The following is a 21,217-nucleotide window of genomic DNA, read 5'->3' as shown; positions in this document are numbered from 1 at the left end:
CAACTTATATTGGTCCCAAATCTCTCTCATCTGAGGGTTCAGTTTCTTCTCAGTGTATTTATTTTTTATCAAAACAGCTTGAAAGTAGCTGCCTCAGCTCATTAAGCAGATATATACACCTGTAATGTTGATTCCTTCCAAGCTGTGTATCTGCTGGATGTACTATAAGGATACTGACTAAGCCTAAGTTTAAATCATAGAAATGTATTATTTTCTTGAAGTTTACTGAATGTTGATCTGTATAATTTTGCTGTGAATTGATCAATGTTGTGTAGCGTATTCCATCATTCTGAAAATGGGATAATAATGTAATGATTTTATGCACATGGGATTGGGTTTGTAGTGAATTGATTTCATGTGTTCTTGAAGTTGTTCAGTTTGCTTGTTTTTTATGAAAAGCTTTTTGTTTCTTTCTAGACGTAATGACATTATTTCAAGATCAATCTGAGACATGAATTGCAGTTTGCATTGGCACCCTCATACTTTTATATTTTGTGTTTGGAGGAGATGACATTTGATTCACTTTTTTGCTGTCTGTTCTCTACATCAAATGCAGTCAAGTTAAGTGATAATGATTGATATTACACAAATATAAATTTCAAACCAAATTGAAGGATTTATTGTTAGTCTCTTTGAACACCATGTTACAACATTAATCTGAAATGAACAACTTCCATTCTGTATCAAATTTGACACGATTGTATTGACAATATTCTTCCACTTTCTTTAGGTTCAAACTGTGAACAGAACATCAACGAGTGCTCCAGTACACCATGCAGTGCTGGCTCAACTTGCATGGATCGAGTCAATGGATTCCAATGTATATGCCCTCCAGGATTTACTGGTGCAACCTGTGATATGAACATTGATGAATGTACTAGCATTCCATGTGTGAACGGTGCTACCTGTCAGGATGCAATAGATGGCTATACATGTACCTGTCTATCAGGTTACACTAATACAAACTGTCAGGATGAGATTAATGAGTGTCTCTCACAACCTTGTAGCACTGATTCATCTTGTAGAAACATTGTCAATGGCTTTGTCTGTGATTGTTTTCCTGGTTTTACCGGTCAGCTCTGTGAAACGAACATCGACGAGTGCTCGAGTGACCCCTGCATCAATGGTGCAACTTGCATGGATGGTGTGAATGGTTATGTCTGCCGGTGTGCATCTGGTTACGAAGGAGAGAGATGCCAGACAGAGATAGATGAATGTCAGAGCAACCCTTGCCTGAATGAGGCTGTCTGCAGAGATGAGTTCAACGGTTACATCTGTGAATGTGTAGAAGGATACACAGGGATCGACTGTGAGACAGATATTGATGATTGTATCAATAGCAATTGCCAGAATGGAGCGACTTGCATTGACCAGATCAATGGGTTTAGATGTGACTGTGCACCAGGATTTCAAGGGGATAGATGTGAACAGAACATTCAGGAATGTCTTAGCTTACCATGTAGGAACGGAGCAGCCTGCCGAGATGAAGTCAATGGATATGTCTGTGATTGCGTTCTTGGATACACGGGCAGCCATTGTGAGACCCAAATCAACGAATGTAACAGCACTCCATGTGAAAACGGGGGCATCTGTAATGATTTGATCGGAGCCTTCAGCTGCACCTGTGGAGCTGGATTCATGGGGGATAGATGTGGGACAGAAGTACTGGAGTGTGCTAGTGGACCTTGCATGAATGGAGCAACATGCAATGAAGAAATTGCACGATACACTTGCACCTGTCCGATAGGTTATACTGGTGTTCACTGTGGAACTGAAATCAACGAATGTGCGAGCACGCCATGCCAGAATGGAGGCCAATGCACTGATCTGATTGGTGGGTATAACTGCTCCTGTCTTTTTGGCTTCTCCGGTATCAACTGTGAGGTGAACATTCAGGAGTGTGACAGCGATCCCTGCCGGAATGGAGCTACATGTGAAGACCAAATTGGTAGATACAATTGTCGATGCCCTCAAGGATTCCAGGGAATAGAATGTGAAATGGATATTGATGAATGCAGCAGTGGACCATGCCAAAACCAAGCTACCTGTGTGGATTTGATCAATTCTTACAGATGTGACTGTCTGCCAGGCTACTTAGGTGATGAGTGTGAAACAAATTTTGATGAATGTGACGTTGATCCCTGTGAAAACGGAGCAACATGTATGGACTTTGTCAATCTCTTTGTATGTGTATGTCTTCCAGGATACACTGGTCTAACATGTGCCACCGACATCAATGAATGTGACAGTGACCCATGTCAGAATGGTGCTTCATGCCGTGATCTTATCGCTGGATATACCTGTGAATGCACGCCCGGTTTCCAGGGTACCAACTGTGAAGCTGACATTGAGGAATGTGCTAGTAATCCTTGCCGAAATGGTGCAACTTGTGAGGAAGGAATCAACGGGTATTCATGTTCTTGCCTTGAAGGATTCAACGGAACATTTTGTGAGATAAATATCGATGAGTGCTCCAGTAACCCATGCTCCAATGAGGCTACCTGCAGTGATCTAGTCAACTCTTATCGTTGCCTCTGCCCTCCAGGTTTCCAAGGTTCTGAGTGTAGCAGTGAGATCATAGAGTGCTCCAGTGATCCTTGTCAAAATGGGGCTACTTGTCTTGAAGAGATTGCAAGCTACATCTGTGCGTGTGCTTCAGGGTACACAGGTGTACACTGCGAGTCAGAAATCAACGAATGTGCTTCAAGTCCATGTGCTAATGGAGGACAGTGTTCAGATATGATAAATCGGTTTGAATGTGACTGTTTACCTGGTTTCCAGGGAGAGCGTTGTGAAACCAACATTAATGACTGTGCTAGTGCTCCCTGCCAGAATGGAGCTGAGTGCCAAGACATGATCAATCAATACGCATGCATCTGCCTGGATGGGTTTACAGGGACCAATTGTGAAGAGGATATAGACGAATGTGAAAGTAACCCTTGCATAAATGGTGCTTGTCTTGATAGGATTGGACAGTTCTCTTGTAACTGCACACTAGGCTATCAAGGTCTTATGTGTGAAACAGAAATAGATGAATGTGCCTCCAGCCCATGCATCAGAGGTACATGCATGGATTTCATTGGTCGCTACGAATGTCAATGTGAAGCAGGATACTCTGGAAGAAATTGTGATTTGGAGATCAATGAATGTTCCAGCAGCCCCTGCTTGAACGATGCCACGTGTCAAGACTTGGTCAACACATACAACTGTCTGTGTGCACCAGGATTCTTCGGGACTACCTGTGCCAATGAGGTCAATGAGTGTGGGAGTTCACCATGTCAGAACGGAGCTACCTGTACGGATATGGTAGCTGGTTATGTATGTGACTGCCCAACTGGCTATGAAGGTGCAAACTGTGAGCTTGACAGCGACGAGTGTGCATCGGATCCATGTCTGAATGGAGCTAACTGCCAAGACTACCTGAATGGTTATCAGTGCCAATGTGCAGCAGGGTTTCAGGGTATCATCTGTGAAGACAACATTGATGAATGCTTCAGCCAACCTTGTAGAAATGGTGCCACCTGTGAGGATGAGGTGAATGGCTTTAGATGTGTCTGTCCTGAGGGTTACACTGGATCAGTCTGTGATGATGATCTTGATGAATGCGCTAGTAATCCATGCCTCAATGGAGCAGACTGTACTGACATTATTGCGGGATACACCTGCCAATGTGCTTCAGGGTTCTCTGGAATACTGTGCGCTGAAAACATTGATGAATGTGATTCCAACCCCTGTCAGAATGGAGCAGACTGCATGGATGGTATAGCGGGTTACACATGTATGTGTTTACCTGGGTACGCTGGAACATTCTGTGAGACTGAGATCAATGAATGTGAAAGTAATCCCTGTCTGAATGGGGCATTCTGTCAGGAGGGTCTCGCTGGCTATGCCTGTCTGTGTACTGCAGGTTTCTTAGGGGATCTCTGTGAAATCGATGTAGATGAATGTTTGTCTAGTCCATGCCAGAACAACGCCACCTGCTTAGATGCTGCTAATGGATACATCTGCTCATGTCTTCCGGGTTACCAAGGTGCACGATGTGAACTTGACATTGACGAGTGCCAGAGTGTTCCTTGTGAAAATGGGGCCACCTGTGAAGATGTCGTCAATGGTTACCTGTGCAGCTGTGCTAGTGGTTTTGATGGAACCAACTGTAGGATTAACATTGATGAGTGCAGCAGCAATCCCTGTCTAAATGGGGCCCTTTGCATAGATGGAAATAACATGTTTTCGTGTAGCTGCAGCCCAGGTTACACAGGAGTCACTTGTGATGCGGAAGCAGATGAATGCGAGAGCTCACCATGTGTGAACGGAGCAAGCTGCGTGGATCAATTCAATGGATATCAGTGTACATGTGTTGATGGGTATGAAGGAGCAGAATGCCAGACTGATATCCAAGAATGCGAAAGCTCTCCTTGTAAGAATGGAGCTACATGTCTTGATCTGATCAACCGCTATGAGTGTGAATGTTCAACTGGATATGAAGGTGACAATGCTGTAGAAATTACATTAGTCTTCATATCCTGCATGGCCACTAACACTTGTGACATCATCCATCCATAATATGATTTATGCCTTCTAGCTGTTTTGCATGTAATGCATGCAGTAAATTGTGTCTGCATGGTCTTTTAACTCTTTAATCCCAACCCCATCTCATCCTAACCCTATCTCATCGGATTTACTAATCAATGTATACTGTACAATGGATTATGGCATCCATCTGCACTCACTACATATATATATATATATTCCTCACATATTTTTATGTGTAGAAGACCTATTATACAATATACCATTATACAGTAGGCGTACAATTGCACCATGTGAGAGGGGGGGGGGGGGAGGATTGGGGAGTCTTGAAAAGGACTGTCTGTAATCTTTCTTTCTTGAGTGTGTGTAGTCCTGAAAAGGACTGTTGGTAATCTTTCTTGAGCTTATAGATCTCAAGAGAACTATAGCACCTGGCTTGAGTCACCCACTAGGACACGTATAGCACCCCACGTCGCAATCCGGTGACTTATCCTCACGCATATCAGCTATTCCCCACTCCTGACGACGGACAGTCAACCTGTTTGAAACGTTATAGCCCCTCCTACTACCCCTCCTACCACCCATCCTCTCTAACCAGCGCTATAGTTCTCTTTAGAACTGTCAGCTCAAGGAAGTTACCAACAGTCCTTTTAGGACTACATGTACACACAATCAAGAAAGAAAGATTACCAACAGTCCTTTTAGGACTACATGTACACACAATCAGGAAAGAAAGATTACCAACAGTCCTTTTCACATGGTGCAACCATAAGCCTACTATATATCTACACCACCATACTTATAAGCAGCATCTAACATACCATTACTGATGTTTTGTTTTTTAAAGCTTTGGAATGATGCACGATCTGTGGTTTATTGCTCACCATCATATTGTTGTGCGACTCGTAGCACCAAGCCACTAACCTAGGTCAAAATAGACTACCGGTAACCATATGTTCACAATTGTCACTGTGGGATTTTACCGGACTTTAAACAAACATTCATCTTGAGAGCACGCCTGCATCTTTTCAAAACTGAACATGGCACAAGGCACAAGTCAAAGGAGAGAAAATGCTCAGTTAATGACAAAGCCTATGTAATTAGGCAGAGGGATGTACATGTATGCTTGAAGTCTTGGAATTTGGATTTCAATTTCTAATAACTAGTCTGATCATGATCAGCAAGATTTAACATTTCTCATTTCAGGACAACCCCAGTCAATTTTTGTCCATCATTTTGTCAGCATTCGGTTTTATTTTAATAACAGATTGATCATAGAACTTGTGCTTAGTTCGATGTATTAATTTAGGTTTTGGGTGCACTAATCTTTTCTGTATTATTTTACTCCTCTTTATTACCGGTATGTTTGAGGTGCAGAGTTAATTTGATATTTTGAATGTACATGTACATTTATAAAGATGCTGGTAACATTGCGCTCTCATATTACCCTAGCCTTTTTAGTTTGGTGACAGTTTTCCTTTACACTCCCAAATACATCCCATACTCAATGCTACAATGCATGTGATTATTAGAGCTTCTAGTATGATATCAAACCATTTTACAGTCATCAGTAATCCAATTTGCAACTACATGTGAATATGAAATATATTCTAAAAACAATGAAACGAAAAACATACAAGTTTGAATCATACATTTTGGTTTATATTCTGATAAACTCCCAACAGCATATGGTGATTTCATGTACCGTATACTTGCCACATAAACCAAACTTTCTGTATCATGAAAATGATAGAAGATTGATCAAATGTTATTGTGTGTTTTCAATGGTCATATTTTGTTCACAGCATTTTGTATAACACAGCTATGACCCTATAGCATCACATGTTTGGATGTGTTGGGCTTTTGGAAAACTTATTCATTTACTTATTGGCTGTTTCACAAAACATGTACCATACTATACCAGGGCTTAAATTAATCCAAGGCCATCAAGGCCATGGCCGTGAATGCTCTTTTGATTGGCCTCAATGCCCCTCTCATTGGCCTTGGAGAATTGTGCCCTTTCCAATTCTTCCTATTTGTGCTGTAATATAGGAATTTGCCCTTCAGAAAAGTGGCCTTGACTTAAAATATTGAAATTTAAGGCCTGCTATATATAGCTCTTACTGTTGTAAGCCTCGTCCAAATATGAAGTGGTAAACTATGGGGGCTTTTTGTATGATGACGCAGGTGTAATATGCTAATTAACCCTTCTGTTGCTCAGAGCTTTGAAAATATGTAGGACCTTTGTTGCAGGGTGTTGCCATTTATTTTACATGTAAAAAAAGAAGTTTACCACTTCACAGCTACACAAGCCGTTATTGACATTCCTGTTAAAGATAAAGGCCAGTTATGGTCATGCGATTGCATTGTGAAAGAAATGTTGTGAAATCGATCAGAAAAGGATCATCTAGCATATAAGTATTGGTGTGTACTGCAAGGTTCTGGAATCATCAAAATGATAAGAAATTTGGCCCAGTCTTGGTAAAGTTACAAGCACTGTATACAGAAAGATGTAACTACGTGACATGTGCGCGACACGTGCGCGACACGTGCACAATATCTATCAGGTCTATATAGATATAATAATTTACCAAATATATCAATTAATAGGCGGTTTCTTGGGAAAATTTGTATCATCACATATTAGCTCTTTCACATGATTGGTAATAAGAGCTTCCATTTAATTTTTGAGAGGGGGGCGTTTCCAAAACTGGTCTTTACCTGTAACCATGATCACACTTTTTTCCCTTCTTATTCCTCTTAACAGGAGTCCATTGTGAGACTGATACAGATGAATGTTCTAGCAGCCCATGTGTGAATGGAGGATCATGCCTAGATGATGTTGGTGGTTACGTATGTCAGTGTGTTTCAGGATATACTGATACACGCTGTCAATCAGAGATCACAGAATGTTCTAGCAATCCCTGTCAGAATGGAGGAAACTGTACTGATCTCATCAATGGATACATGTGCGAATGTCTACTAGGCTTCCAAGGTAGGTAGAAAAAGGCGATAAAGATACAAGGATTTTAAACAAAAAGAAATTTGAATAGTCCAAACATGAGCAATGTTTCTGTCTTCACACTTGCATTATTAAGTAAATGCAATAAAACAACCTGTTCAGATGATATATTCAAACTTATTATGGACTGATAAGTACTGACAGCCAGCGAGATATGGTTGTCTAATATTATATATGTATTTCAAATTCATGAAATATTCAGGCAACAATGAATTAATTTGTTAAAGATTTGAGCATTATATTTGATGATGTAAGGGTGATCTTAAAAGATATCATTTAAGAAAGTGTGATAGGAAATAGTAATTGTAGAAAATCAAATAATGACATATGTACTGTAAATGTACAGTAAATTTGTTTAATATGAAGATGCAAATAGATTTTACACAGAGTATACTTGATTTTCAAATGTATCAAACTTTATGATGTCTCTCAGAACCTATACAAAATTTACAATGGTCTAATTTATGAATGTCTCTTGAATATTATTGCTCATTAAATTTGTAATGATGTTTACTGTACCTCAATCTTTTTTATTTAGATGGCGATTCTAGACACCTTTTACAAATTCCACTTGATATTATTTGTTTTGTCCCTTCAGGTGTACACTGTGAGATCAACGTAGACGAATGTTCTTCGGATCCATGCCTGAACGGCGCTACATGTGTGGATGGTATCAACGCATACACATGTGATTGTATGCTAGGGTACGAAGGCACACTCTGCCAGACTGAGATAGATGAATGTAGCAGTATACCCTGTCTCAATGGAGGGTCTTGCACTGATCTGATCGCTGGTTACAACTGCTCATGTATGGCAGGATTCCTAGGAGTTAACTGTGAGGTCAACATTGATGAGTGTGCCAGCATGCCTTGCCTGAATGGAGGTGAGTATCCCATGTTTATTTAAATTGCAGATGCAGGCCTGATAATTACCTGATTTAATTCGGTTTCCAAATAATTTTTTTTTTTTTTTTAACCAATTTTTTTTCTTCTTTTTTCCCAGATTTTATCTCTATTTCCCAGATTTTTTCCTGATTTTTCTCTTTTTTCCCTATTTGTCCTTAGTTTTCCCAATTTTCTTACTCACAAGGGGGGAACGTTATAGATGCGATCCCCCCCCCCCCCCCGAATCCTCTTCTTTTTTTTTTTTACTCAAGAGGGGCGTGATTCAGAGAATTTTTTATTTATTATTTTTTATTTTTTATTTTTAGTGCTCGATATCACCCCAGATGATTTCATTCACGAATACTCCCCCCCCCCCTATTGTTGTTAACAATTTTTTTTTAATTTAACACTATATTTCTTTAAACCTTTTGGCAAAAGTGAGTAGTACAGGGGGGGGGGGGGGAGATGTCAAGGGGTAATAGGAGGGCAGTACATTCTACAAGCGTATACTTCAAAATATGCATTTGTATCATATAACTTGCCCTTTCAATCATAGTCTCATTCTTTTTCTATCACACTTGGTATGATAACCATCTGTGCTATTGGCTTGAAAGAACTTGCCCTTGATTGAGTATCAATATGTTTTAAGATTAAACAATCAATTCCTATTAATTTGTTATTTGTTTATTATGACTGTAGTAAATTATAGAGAGTACAACATATCCCTCATGCTTTTTTTATTTCAAATTCCCTCATTTTCTTTGACAGGTGGCTGTATAGACTTGGTGGATTCCTATGAGTGTAATTGTACCGGTGGTTTCTTTGGTGCACACTGTGAGTTAGATGGTGATCAGTGTGAAGGATCTCCTTGTCTGAATGGAGGAACCTGTCAAGATCTGATCCTGGACTACCAATGTACCTGTCTGGATGGACTATCAGGGACTAACTGTGAAATAGATCTCATTGATGAGTGCCAGAGCTTACCATGTCAGAATGAAGGTATGTTTGCTTTCAAGTTGGTATTAAACCTCTCCCAAATCTTAATTTAAAAAAAGAATGATATACTATTTATATTAGCTGGTCAGTTAATTGTTTATTACTATTCTCTCTACATAGATGTCTTGTACTTAAATATGTACAGAACATTTGTTGTATTTAAACCTCTCCCCAAACTTAACATGAAAGAATACTATGCTATTCCTATTAACTGGTCAGTTAATTGTTTTTTACTATTCTCTCTACATAGATGTTTTGTACTTGAATATATCCAGAACATTTTTTTTATCATTTGTTTGGAGCCAAAAGGGCGTTAGCTCATTATTATAGTATTATAGTAACGTCCTTCTGGCTCCAAACAGATGATGTGTTGTATTGATGTCAAAGAAAAACTTTCAAGTGGGGGGGGGGGGGGGGAGAGGGGGGGAATTATTTGCTACCTTGTTGTTAGAACTTGTATGTTGAATTTCGAGACTCGTTAATTTCTAGCTGCTATCTCAGTTGTCCAATTTAGAGTAAGATCCTTAGAATAAAAAGCTTTACTCTCACTCGATGAACTTTCTATCTTCAAACTTTTTGTTTGATCTTGTTAACTGTTTTGCAGCCTAATCTGCATTTTACATTATTATACAGTTGATAATGCTTTCTTATGTGATATTACAGGTGCTTGTGTGAACCTGGTAGGAGGGTATAATTGTGACTGCGTAGGACCATGGTTTGGAGATCATTGTGAGTTAGATGGAGATCAGTGTTTGTCGTCACCATGTCTGAACGGAGCATCATGTTTAGATGGCATCCTCACCTTCCTCTGCAGATGTGTCGATGGATATTCAGGTATGCACATTCTGCCTATCTATTTATTCAGTTTTATTTAAAAACAGGGTAGTCTTTTCAGTGCCAAAGGCCTGCTTTACAAAAGAGCCCTGTGTATACAAAGATTTACAAAAAATAGAATACATTGTAGAAAACAAAGACATTAGATAAACAACATACCATAAGAGATTGAACAAAAACAAAACTAAAACAAATTAAAAACTAGATCAACATGAACATAAGGCCTGAAATATTAAACATTTAAGATATTATTGATACAATACAAAATACAAATACAAATACACAAATACACATGCCATAAAGAATCGACATAAATCAAACGGGTAAAAGGTAAGAAATAAAACTACTACAGACTACACAACTACGAACAAACAAACAAAAACTAACTGTATGGTAAAAGTCATGATATAACATTAGGTACCAGTGCATGCATTAAAGTGATGGGGGAGTGACTTAATTTGGTTTTTGAACATTTGGAGTGAAGTTGCCATTCGAATATGAGTCGGTAAAGTAAAGTTCTCTTCATTATAATAGACATAATATATCATTATCCCTGTTTTGTACAAGTTTTTCAATATGTGTCTATGAATATTCAGGTACTGGTATTGGTATCTTCATTATATAAGGTTTGAAGAAAGAAAAAAATCCTGGATAATCATACATTCTGTTGAGATGCAATTTCTCTAGGCTTGATTTCATCAAAGATATAGGGTTACGGTTAGGGTCTGATTGAGATTAGGTATAAGTTCTTGGTTACGGTTAGGTATAGTGTTTGGTCAAGGGTTGAAGGTAGGGATTTGATAAGTGTAAGAAATTGGTGCACGAAGATTGTCGCTGGAACCAAATGTTGCAACACAGCTCAAGCATTTGCATTTTCAATATCGTCAAAGTCATTTACCATGATAAATACTTGCCAAAATGTTGATATGCATTTCGTTTTTAACAAAACCAATACAAACAATAAATTTGGCAGGTATAGAACCTCAAAATCTTTGCAGTACTCAAGTAAGATAATATACTGTATAATGTATTTCTTGATTGTTTGTTTATTGATTTTTTGAACCTAAAGTTTAAATTCTAATTTGCGATAATTCCAATAAGCATCAATAAGGTTGAAAGAGATGTAAGGAAAGAATCAATGGAAAACTGGAAATCATGGTCTAATAATAAAAAAGGGTTATAAAAGCTAGAGACATTCTTCATACATTATTGCATGTATGAATTACTTAGTGGCACCTGTGTAAGGGATGAGAAAAATGAATAGAATCACTGTAACTCTTGGGTGTCTCCTCCAAAAACTCCTAAGGAAGGGAGAACAAATAGAAGATAAAAACATTAAAATTGTGTTTTAGAATAAAAATAATCCTAAAATATTTGTTTAATTCCAGGTATATTTTGTGAGACAGAGATTGATGAATGCGCTAGCCTGCCATGTCAGAACGGAGCAACCTGTAATGATGTCATCAATGGATATACATGTGACTGTGTACCAGGTTACACGGGAGTAACATGTGATGTAGACATCAATGAGTGTTCCAGCATGCCGTGCCGTAACGGTGCACCATGTCAAGACTTGATCAACAGCTACACCTGTGACTGTCTAGGAGGTTACACTGGGGTGAACTGCCAAGTGAATATAGATGACTGTGAGGACAATGATTGTAAGAACGGTGCTATGTGTATGGACGGTATCCAAACGTACATGTGTCTCTGTCAGCCTGGATTCAGCGGAGACCTATGTCAGACAGACGTGGATGAATGCCTGAGCAATGCATGTCTGAACAGTGCCCTCTGTATTGACCTTGTCAATGAGTTCATATGTGACTGTCCTGCAGGATACAACGGTAGCCTGTGTGAGATCGATATAGATGAATGCGCATCGGATCCTTGTCTGAATGGAGCTACCTGCACAGATGCAATCAACGGTTTCTTCTGCGATTGTGCTTCTGGTTTCGAAGGCATCACCTGCAGCATAGAAATCAATGAATGTAGCAGTAATCCTTGTTTGTTCAATGGAGTCTGTATGGATCTGGTAGATGGGTATAACTGTAGCTGTTCACCCGGTTACTATGGAGTGCGTTGTGAATCAGAGATCAGGGAATGTGCGAGCAATCCATGTCAGAACTCGGCACCATGTATCGATCTCATCAATGCATACTTCTGTAACTGTACAGCAGGCTACGAGGGTGCAGACTGTGAACAAGAAATAGATGAATGTGCAAACAACCCCTGTCTCAATGAGGGTAAGTGGTTTTCTTATCTCTTATACATGTCTCAAGTTGGAGGTGCGATAGCTCAGTCGTAATCCGGTGACCCGGGTTTGAATTCAAGGCGATGCGCTAGTGCCCTTTGGTAAGGCATTAATCCTCATTTCCAGGTCCCTCGGACAGGACCTGAAGCTGTCGGCCGTCTGGTTGCTTACTTCCAAGCATTTATGCTTTCTTAGTAGCCAGGTAAAATAACCACTACCATCACCACCAAAGTCACTGAGCTCTCATTTGGATTTTTATTTGTTATTTTCAAAATCGACTGAATGATGAAAACTTCTTAGTAAGTACAGATAATGAAATCTGATTGATGTTTATTGACTACATGGTACTTGAAACTTCATAGTTTGTAGAGTGCATCAAATAAACTGGTACTGGTAAATTATTTTCAAACAAATACATGTAAAGCAGCTTGAAAGACGTATCACACCTTTCATTCAGTCACCTAAATCATTTCAAAGTATGTGTGAATTTGACGTAGTTCTGATTAATCTTCTGATTAATGAAAATGTAAATAGAGTTTTATTCCATGTGTTGCATTAATTCAAATGAACTTTTTATTTCTTACAATCCAATTGTCTTCAGCTACTTGCATTGACCTCCTGAATGGTTACCGATGTGAGTGCAGCGAGCGATTCGGTGGTGACATATGTGAAGTGTTCATCGATGCATGCTCCTCCAACCCCTGTAAGAACACTGCTTTCTGCTCAAACACTGGAGATGGCCAGTTCACATGTACCTGTTTACCCGGCTATACTGGTAACCTATGTGAAGAAGAGATCATTGAATGTTCTAGCAACCCCTGTCAGAATGGTGCAACTTGTGTGGATATAGTCAATGGATACACATGCAACTGTGTGGCTGGATTTACAGGTACGTATCAACTGTAATAACAAACTGTTAATAGCAATTGTGTCTTAAGTGAGAATATATTCAACAACATTTGAAGAGAATCTGTCATATATGAGCATTTAATGTACACAAGTATTTCCAGCTTAGATGCCTGTGTGTGTGTTTTACTAACCTATCCATGTTTAGCAGTACTTGTAAGAACTACACTCTGCAGCTCCCTTTCTTCTTCTTCTTCTCCCTTCTTTTTATGTTGATTATTCTTTGATTTAGACCACAGAATAATTATGTGTAAGCATATTTGCATTATTTCATGTCATCATTACTATCCTTGTCCATTTTGTATTTTCATTTTAGAGTTCCATAGATGGAAATAATGAGCAGCATATTAAAGTCTTATACACTAAGGCCCATATGCCACTAATACTTAAACCTGATACTGGGTCTTGGTTTAAGATTTTGTCCAAATTTGTGAGGTTTAAGTTTTCCATTTGTTAGACATCACTTTAAACTCTGGGTAGGGTTTATTTAAACTGAATAAGTAGAATACTGAACTTGATATTTGATTATACCCATTTATACGAGGAACAAAATAACGAATCATAGCCATAATTTGTCAAATGCAATTCATTATTTATTGTTTGTACACATAGATGCTAATTGCCAGACCAACATTGACGAATGCGGCTCCAATCCCTGTCTGTTCGATGGAACCTGCCTTGATGTCATCAACGGTTACACTTGTAGCTGCCGTAGCGATAGAGCTGGTCTGCGTTGTGAGTTTATATCGACATGTATCAACAACCCCTGTCTGAATGGAGCACAGTGCAGTGACCCACCGGATGGTGTCGGTGATCCTATCTGTGACTGTATTCTTGGATTTGAAGGCAGTCTTTGTGAGATTAATATAGATGAATGCGCCTCAAACCCCTGTGGTCAGTTTGGTGAGTAGGACTTCTAGAAATGGTCAAGCCTTAAATCATGGACATCCCATAGAAACATGTGATAATTCTATAACACTTGATTCTATGGGTTGTCCAAGAAGTTAAGCTCATGACGGTTATGAGAAATAGCTCCCAGGTACAAAAGGAACATTACTGAGATGTTTGAAATTTGGAGCAATTTAAAGGCTTTCAAATATAATTAAACCATAAAAAAATTGATGTGGATCATTAATGTCCCTTACTGTACATATCTATGATATGCTTTGAGGTGTTTAGAGGATAAAAAAAAGATAATAATACATTGTAGACACTGGGCATCATCGATTTTATAAGTACAAATCTTCCGAAGTTCTGGGCCCTTTCTTACAAAGAGTTGTGATTGATCCAAATCAATCGTAAGTCCTCCAATCAATCGCGAGTTTGCAGTCTCTTAATATCTCTTAGGTACATAGCTGCGATTGATATCAACTCTTTGTAAGACAGGGCCCTGGAATGTGCGGCACTTATGTCCTTTGGCAAGACATTGATCTACAATTGCCACACTCAACCCAGGTGAGGTAAATGGGTACCTGGTAGGATTATTCCTTGAAATGCACTGTGCACCGATAAGGCTGCCGGAGCTAAAGCTAGGGTAATAAAGTCCAAAGCTCTTTGGAAAATCAGTAGCATTTCAGTTTCATCTAATCTACTTTGCATTACACATGCTTGTAAATATAAATGATAACTAGTTAGTTGAGATGCCTATCAATGTTATATGTAGTTTTGAATATCATTATATTTTGTTTGTTTTCCAGGTTCCTGTGTAGATGGTGTTGATAGTTATAGTTGTGACTGTAACTTTGGGTATACTGGACCTACATGTAATGAGGTAGGATTGCTATTCAATACATCTGTTTTTAATTTGCCTGGTGTAATGTACTAGAAAATGAGGTTTACCAGTATAGGCTATTGATTCTTTAGAGGGAAACCGAATACGATGGTTGATGATATCACCAATACTAACCAGTAATATACACATGAACTATCATTACCTATGGAATATTGTGACAGTGAGAATTGATACTTCACTAAATGACCATGTGTTGTGGTAATTGTTTCAGCTTTACACAGAGGTAATCTTTTTTATTTAGGCTTGACAAGAATATAGAAATAGAGTAGAGCATAGAATTACCTATTATTTATGTGTAAATGTAGGAAGGTAATGTAATATTAGGTTCTGCTGTTTTATTCATATCGAGATATATTTGGAAATCACCTCAATTAATCAGGTTTTCATATTTGCAACTTCAAAGTGAATCTGCCTTTTCAAGCTTGTAATTATTTCTCTCTATCTATCTCTTGTCCTTGTTCTCTTACAGTTTCTTCAAGTATGTGACTCGAATCCATGTAAGAACAATGCATACTGCTGTCAGAGGGGTAAGGCTGGATGTCCACCCAACATTGCTGCAGGAGACTTCCAATGCTACTGCGCTAACGGCTTCACAGGGAACTTCTGCCAAACGGAAGTAGATCTCTGCTCTGGTGCACCGTGTGCTAATAACGGACAGTGTATCAACATGGCGTCTGGGTTTGACTGTGAATGCCGTGTAGGTTACACCGGAGACCTGTGTGAGACGGACTTGCCCTGTACCCCTGATCCATGTGTGTTTGGTACCTGTCAATCATTGGCAAGTGATTATCAATGCCTTTGTGATGAAGGATATACAGGAAGAGATTGCGATGCAGAGATTCAACCATGTGATAGCTCGCCATGTCTTCAAGGCGGGGAATGTGTACCTCAGGGTTCTAGCTTCACGTGCCAATGTCCAGAATTCTACACGGGTCGGTTTTGTGAAACGCTCATCACCCCTTGCGATAGCAGCCCGTGCATCAGTGGACTCTGTAATAATCTGAACAACACGGCATACACATGTAGCTGTTATGAAGGCTTCACAGGACCTCGGTGTGAGAGGCGTATATTGCCTTGTGACATTGAGCCATGTGTGAACGGTGTTTGCGCCAACCTTGTCAATACATATAGATGTGATTGTGAGGAAGGCTTCAAAGGCATCAATTGCTCTGAGATGATTCTTCCTTGCGACAGTAATCCCTGCATCGATGGAGACTGTATGAATATCAACGATACACATTTCAGCTGTATGTGTGATGGCGGTTTCACAGGGTTCAGCTGTGAATCAACTATCCCTCCATATCCTTGCGATAGTAGCCCATGTGTAAACGGAGCAACATGCCAGAATAATGGATTTGATTCTTTCACCTGCGAGTGTTCTGAAGGTTTTGAAGGTGACATGTGTGAAAACATCATTCCGTTTCCTTGTGAGAGCGATCCATGTGTGAATGGCGCAACATGTAATAACATAGATTATTCTTCTTACAAATGTGAATGTCCTTTTGGTTACGATGGTGATGACTGTGGCAATAGGATACCATTTCCATGTGAGAGCTTTCCATGTGCTAATGGAGCCACATGCTATAATGATGGATTCACATCCTATCGTTGTGTGTGTAGCGTAGGTTTCACAGGGTCTGATTGTGAGACTAGGGTTCCATTCCCATGTGAAAGCAACCCCTGTCTGAGTGGAGGAACTTGCTTAAATGACGCCTATACATCATATACCTGTCAGTGTCCTGTTGGTCAAGAAGGAACTCGATGTGAAACAAGGGTTCCACTGCCATGTGAAAGTGACCCCTGTCAAAATGGAGCTGTATGCATGGATAATGACTATGACTCTTTCACGTGTGACTGTGCAGAAGGATTTAATGGCACACTTTGTGAAATCGCTCTCCCCCTCCCATGCTCAAGCAGCCCCTGTGAAAATGGTGCAACCTGTATAGACGTTGGATTCATCTCCTATAGCTGTGAGTGTCCAGCTGGCTTTGAAGGACAACGCTGCCAAACAGTGATACCTAGACCCTGTGAGAGCAACCCTTGTAGAAACGGAGCAACCTGCACTGACCAAGACTTCACCTCCTTCACTTGCCAATGTACATCAGAGTTTACAGGATCTCTTTGTACTACACCTCTACCCTGTCTCAGTGCACCCTGTCAGAATGGTGGTGCTTGTATCAACCAAGGCTTTCAGTCTTTCTCTTGTCAGTGCCCTGAGGATTTCACCGGAGATCTTTGTGAAAGACCAGTCCCTTGCCTCAGCGACCCATGTAGAAATGGTGCAACTTGTGTGAACACTGGAGATGAGAGCTTTACTTGCCAATGTCCGTCCGATTATTCTGGTTTGTTTTGTGAGACTCCAGCGCCATGCCTGAGCAATCCATGTCAGAACATGGCAACCTGTTTCAACAGATTTGACTTTATGGCCTTCACGTGTCAATGTTCATCAGAATACACCGGAACCACCTGTGAGACACCTGCACCTTGTCTTAGTAACCCTTGCCAGAATTCTGCAACATGCTCCAATAACGGCTTTGACTCTTTTCTCTGTAACTGCCCTCCAAGATTTGAAGGAAGTCAATGTGAGGTAGAGATACCCCTGCCCTGCCAGAGCAATCCCTGTTTGAATGGAGCACCATGCGTCAATGAATTGGATTCGTTTACGTGTATTTGCCTGGAGGGTTTCAATGGTCCTACTTGTGGGAATGTGATCCCAAGACCATGTGATAGCAATCCTTGTTTGAACTCTGCATCATGCCAGGATCTAGGTTTTGACTCCTTCATGTGCATATGTCCTCCTGGATTTAACGGCACCCTATGTGAAGAAGAATTGCCTCCAGCATGTAGCAGCGATCCTTGTCTGAATGGAGCGACCTGCCGGGACGATGGACCTCAAACCTTCTCTTGCGATTGTCTGAGTGGATTCTTTGGAGTAAGATGTGAGTTGGAGTTAAATGACCCATGTGACAGTAACCCTTGCCTGAATGATGGACGCTGCACCAGTGATGGGAATAACGTGATGTGTGACTGCACACCAGGACGGACGGGTTCTCTATGTGAAAGTGAAGTCACATCATGTGATCCTAACCCATGCCTTAATGATGGAATATGCTTCAGTGATAGCTTCGGTAAGACTCCAGTTCCTTATTTGATAAACGTAGATTTCATGTGTCAAACTGTTAAATTTTGGTAAAAAGTATTTAAAATGGTGCGAATAGAAAATAACACTTATTTGGAAAAATCTAGTAGTACTTAATGCACATTGTCACAAGATTGTTTAATTTAATTGTAAATGTATATGTAGATAGTTGGGATGATGCACTATTGCTTTAAGTCCTACTTTTTAATGTGTCTTCTTGTTTAATCTGGTTACAAATCAACAGAACTTAAAGTTTCATGATGCCGCGAAGCATTACATAACAATAAGAAGGAGGTTTAGTTTTGTGAGACATTCTAGAGCAATTAGCGTTGTGAGTTCCCAGCAGAGGCAGATACAGGCATGGAACAAAAAGCCATCATCGTTATCACGTATCTGAAAATTCTGAATGTATTCTTTATGATAAAAATATAAATATATTGAGAGAGAGTTGTGACCAAAAGCTTTTTGCAAAAGCTTTTTCATTGCAAATTATTCATGGTCTCGTTTTCTGTCATAGCATGTTCAAAGATTGATTTGCAAATGCTTACAGTCTGTGTTAGTTAAGTAATGTCTCAGATCTTTAAACTTTGTTCAGATTCATGCACTGTTTTATATACCAGGTAATTAAATATTTTCTGTCTCTACATGCTGTATTAACTTATAAAACTATAAATTATTCAATGTTTTTTTTGCACCTAGGTTTGTTTTGCTTGTGTGGCGATGGCATTAGTGGTCTATGGTGTGAGGTTGCTCCAAGTGTATGCTATCCCAATAATCCATGCCAGAATGGCGCCATCTGTTGGCCAAATGGAGACCAGGTGAGTTGATTTGGTACAAAAGTATTGTTCATGAAATTGCAAATTGTGTACAAGTTAGTCTGAGTGGGTGATCGTGTTGTAAATAGGAACAATTATATGTTATGGACTTTTAAATCATCAAAGGGATAACACTGAAAATCATTTGACAAATAATATGAATGTGAGACTACACAAACACATCATGGTTCGATATTAAGAATTGATTTAAGGCATGTTTTAAATAGAGCATTTTAGAGCAATCCTTTTCGTTGTGTTATTTGTCCACATGAGAATAAGAAGAATGCGAAAATTCACCATATTGGACTTAGATTTTACTGTGTCATTGTTTCCATTTCAAGCAGGGTAGAAAGATTTTAATTTCACGCCAATAACCAGCTAATGAAGTTTATTGGATTCCCCAATGTGATTTTGGCACATACCTTCCGACTAATCAATATCTTTGTTGTGTTTGTTTGCTAGGCATATTGTCAGTGTGAGCCTGGATTTATAGGGGATCTTTGTGAAGACAGAGAAGATGAATGTGGCCCCTGTGTGAATGGAGATTGTCTTACTGGCGTCAATGGTAACTTTGAATGCAGGTAAGTTACATTTTCTTTGGAAATTCACCCCTCTTGACAACCTACTTATTAACCCTAAAATGATTTTAATTTTAAGATTCAAAAGATTGGATGGGGGAAGGGTTACCCCTAAAGGTTTCCTGTAGAGGGTCAGATGGTTGCAAAGTTTAAAGTACATATCTAAAATCTTGATAAGAACACAACTGCATCAAGTTTTGCTGAAATTTTTAAAACTTTTTTTTAATATTTGTTTTTTGAAAATTTGTTTATAGCTTGTTTTATCATGTACCACGATTTGAGAGCTCATGTATAGCGTGCGTTGAATGGCTGCATGATCGAGCAGCAAATTTGTATTCGCTTTTTGGTAAAGATTTACCGGGTATTGCCAGTTACGCTGCAAGTGCGATTTCTTATTTTTGAAGGCATACTGTGCTAAAAATTCCTAATTCTTATTTTCAAATGTTGGCAGGTATGCAATGAAAGTTTTCTGTATCAAAGCTCTTTTTGTTTTTCCTGTTTTCAGATGTCCATCAAACTTCATAGGTGTACTCTGTGAGTTTGACAATCCTTGCACGAGTAACCCATGTGAGAACAGTGCAGTATGTCTGCCTATTGAGATCAATGGCAGCTTTGAGTGTCAGTGTTTAGACGGGTTTTCAGGAGACCGCTGTCATATCACCGATCTCTTGGCGTGTGCTAGTATTCCTTGTCTCAATGGAGCTACCTGTACGGACGTAGGACAGAATGGCTACCAATGCACATGCACCACAGGTTTGTATTGCTCTCATCTCAATGTATCTTCCAGTTTCATTTTCAACAAACTCCTTTTGTATTACTTTCATCCTTAAAGGGATCGTTTAACAATGTTAAAATCTGAGATACACGGCCCTATGTGTTATCAGTGTCTGTGATATTGAAGCCCTAAAAACATTGAGCTTCAAAATGATCAAGAAGTGCCTCAAAAAAGTAAAAATCTTTGAGAGACCGGTTTTGCCATACTCGTTTACCCCAATAGACTGTAGTGTTATGAAAACCGTAAAACGCAAAATTTGGTTTCGATTTCGGATCATAAATATCTTGATAATCATACAGGCGATCGGCTTGTAAAATTCATGGGGTTCCTGACTGACCTAAAGGTTTATAATTATCATTGCAGCATGAGCTAAATCCAGAATTTTGTTTCAGAATCAGAAACAAAATTACCGGATCCCTTTAAGGCTATTGACTGTTACCAGGGCTCCATTGCATGAAGATCCCTCAAGTGCATTGTTTACTTTTTTGAATGACCCCTTCAAACCCCTTAACGCTAAACATAACATGTGCTTGACAGGTGATTTGTGATGCTTTTTATGATAGGTCCCAGATAGGAAAAGAGAAACAACTTGATTGAAATCTTGTGAAATTAGTGAGGGTATAATAATGTAAGACTTCAGTCAAACTCTATTTTATGATACATGTACATGATACAAACTCCTTTTGATTCACTCA

At 39.3% G+C, this 21,217-nt stretch overlaps 1 protein-coding gene across 1 annotated transcript in view; it reads left to right on the top strand.

Moving 5' to 3' along the window:
- Positions 1-21,217, top strand: part of LOC584383 (fibrillin-2) — a 52,562-nt gene that overhangs the window by 15,217 nt on the left and 16,128 nt on the right. The window contains exons 7-19 of the mRNA XM_030995871.1: positions 731-4,486; positions 7,298-7,525; positions 8,151-8,435; positions 9,205-9,435; positions 10,096-10,266; positions 11,655-12,509; positions 13,119-13,406; positions 14,036-14,326; positions 15,121-15,194; positions 15,685-18,343; positions 19,054-19,172; positions 19,632-19,750; positions 20,253-20,500. Coding sequence (XP_030851731.1) covers positions 731-4,486; positions 7,298-7,525; positions 8,151-8,435; positions 9,205-9,435; positions 10,096-10,266; positions 11,655-12,509; positions 13,119-13,406; positions 14,036-14,326; positions 15,121-15,194; positions 15,685-18,343; positions 19,054-19,172; positions 19,632-19,750; positions 20,253-20,500 — 9,324 coding nt within the window. The remainder of the gene's footprint in view (positions 1-730; positions 4,487-7,297; positions 7,526-8,150; positions 8,436-9,204; positions 9,436-10,095; positions 10,267-11,654; positions 12,510-13,118; positions 13,407-14,035; positions 14,327-15,120; positions 15,195-15,684; positions 18,344-19,053; positions 19,173-19,631; positions 19,751-20,252; positions 20,501-21,217) is intronic.

The sequence above is a fragment of the Strongylocentrotus purpuratus genome, unplaced genomic scaffold (genome assembly GCF_000002235.5).
Source record: "Strongylocentrotus purpuratus isolate Spur 01 unplaced genomic scaffold, Spur_5.0 spur5_scaffold_3, whole genome shotgun sequence".
In the NCBI taxonomy this organism is placed as follows: domain Eukaryota; kingdom Metazoa; phylum Echinodermata; class Echinoidea; order Camarodonta; family Strongylocentrotidae; genus Strongylocentrotus; species Strongylocentrotus purpuratus.
The sequence above is the reverse complement of the archived record's forward strand: the minus strand, read 5'-3'. Positions and strand labels throughout refer to the sequence as shown.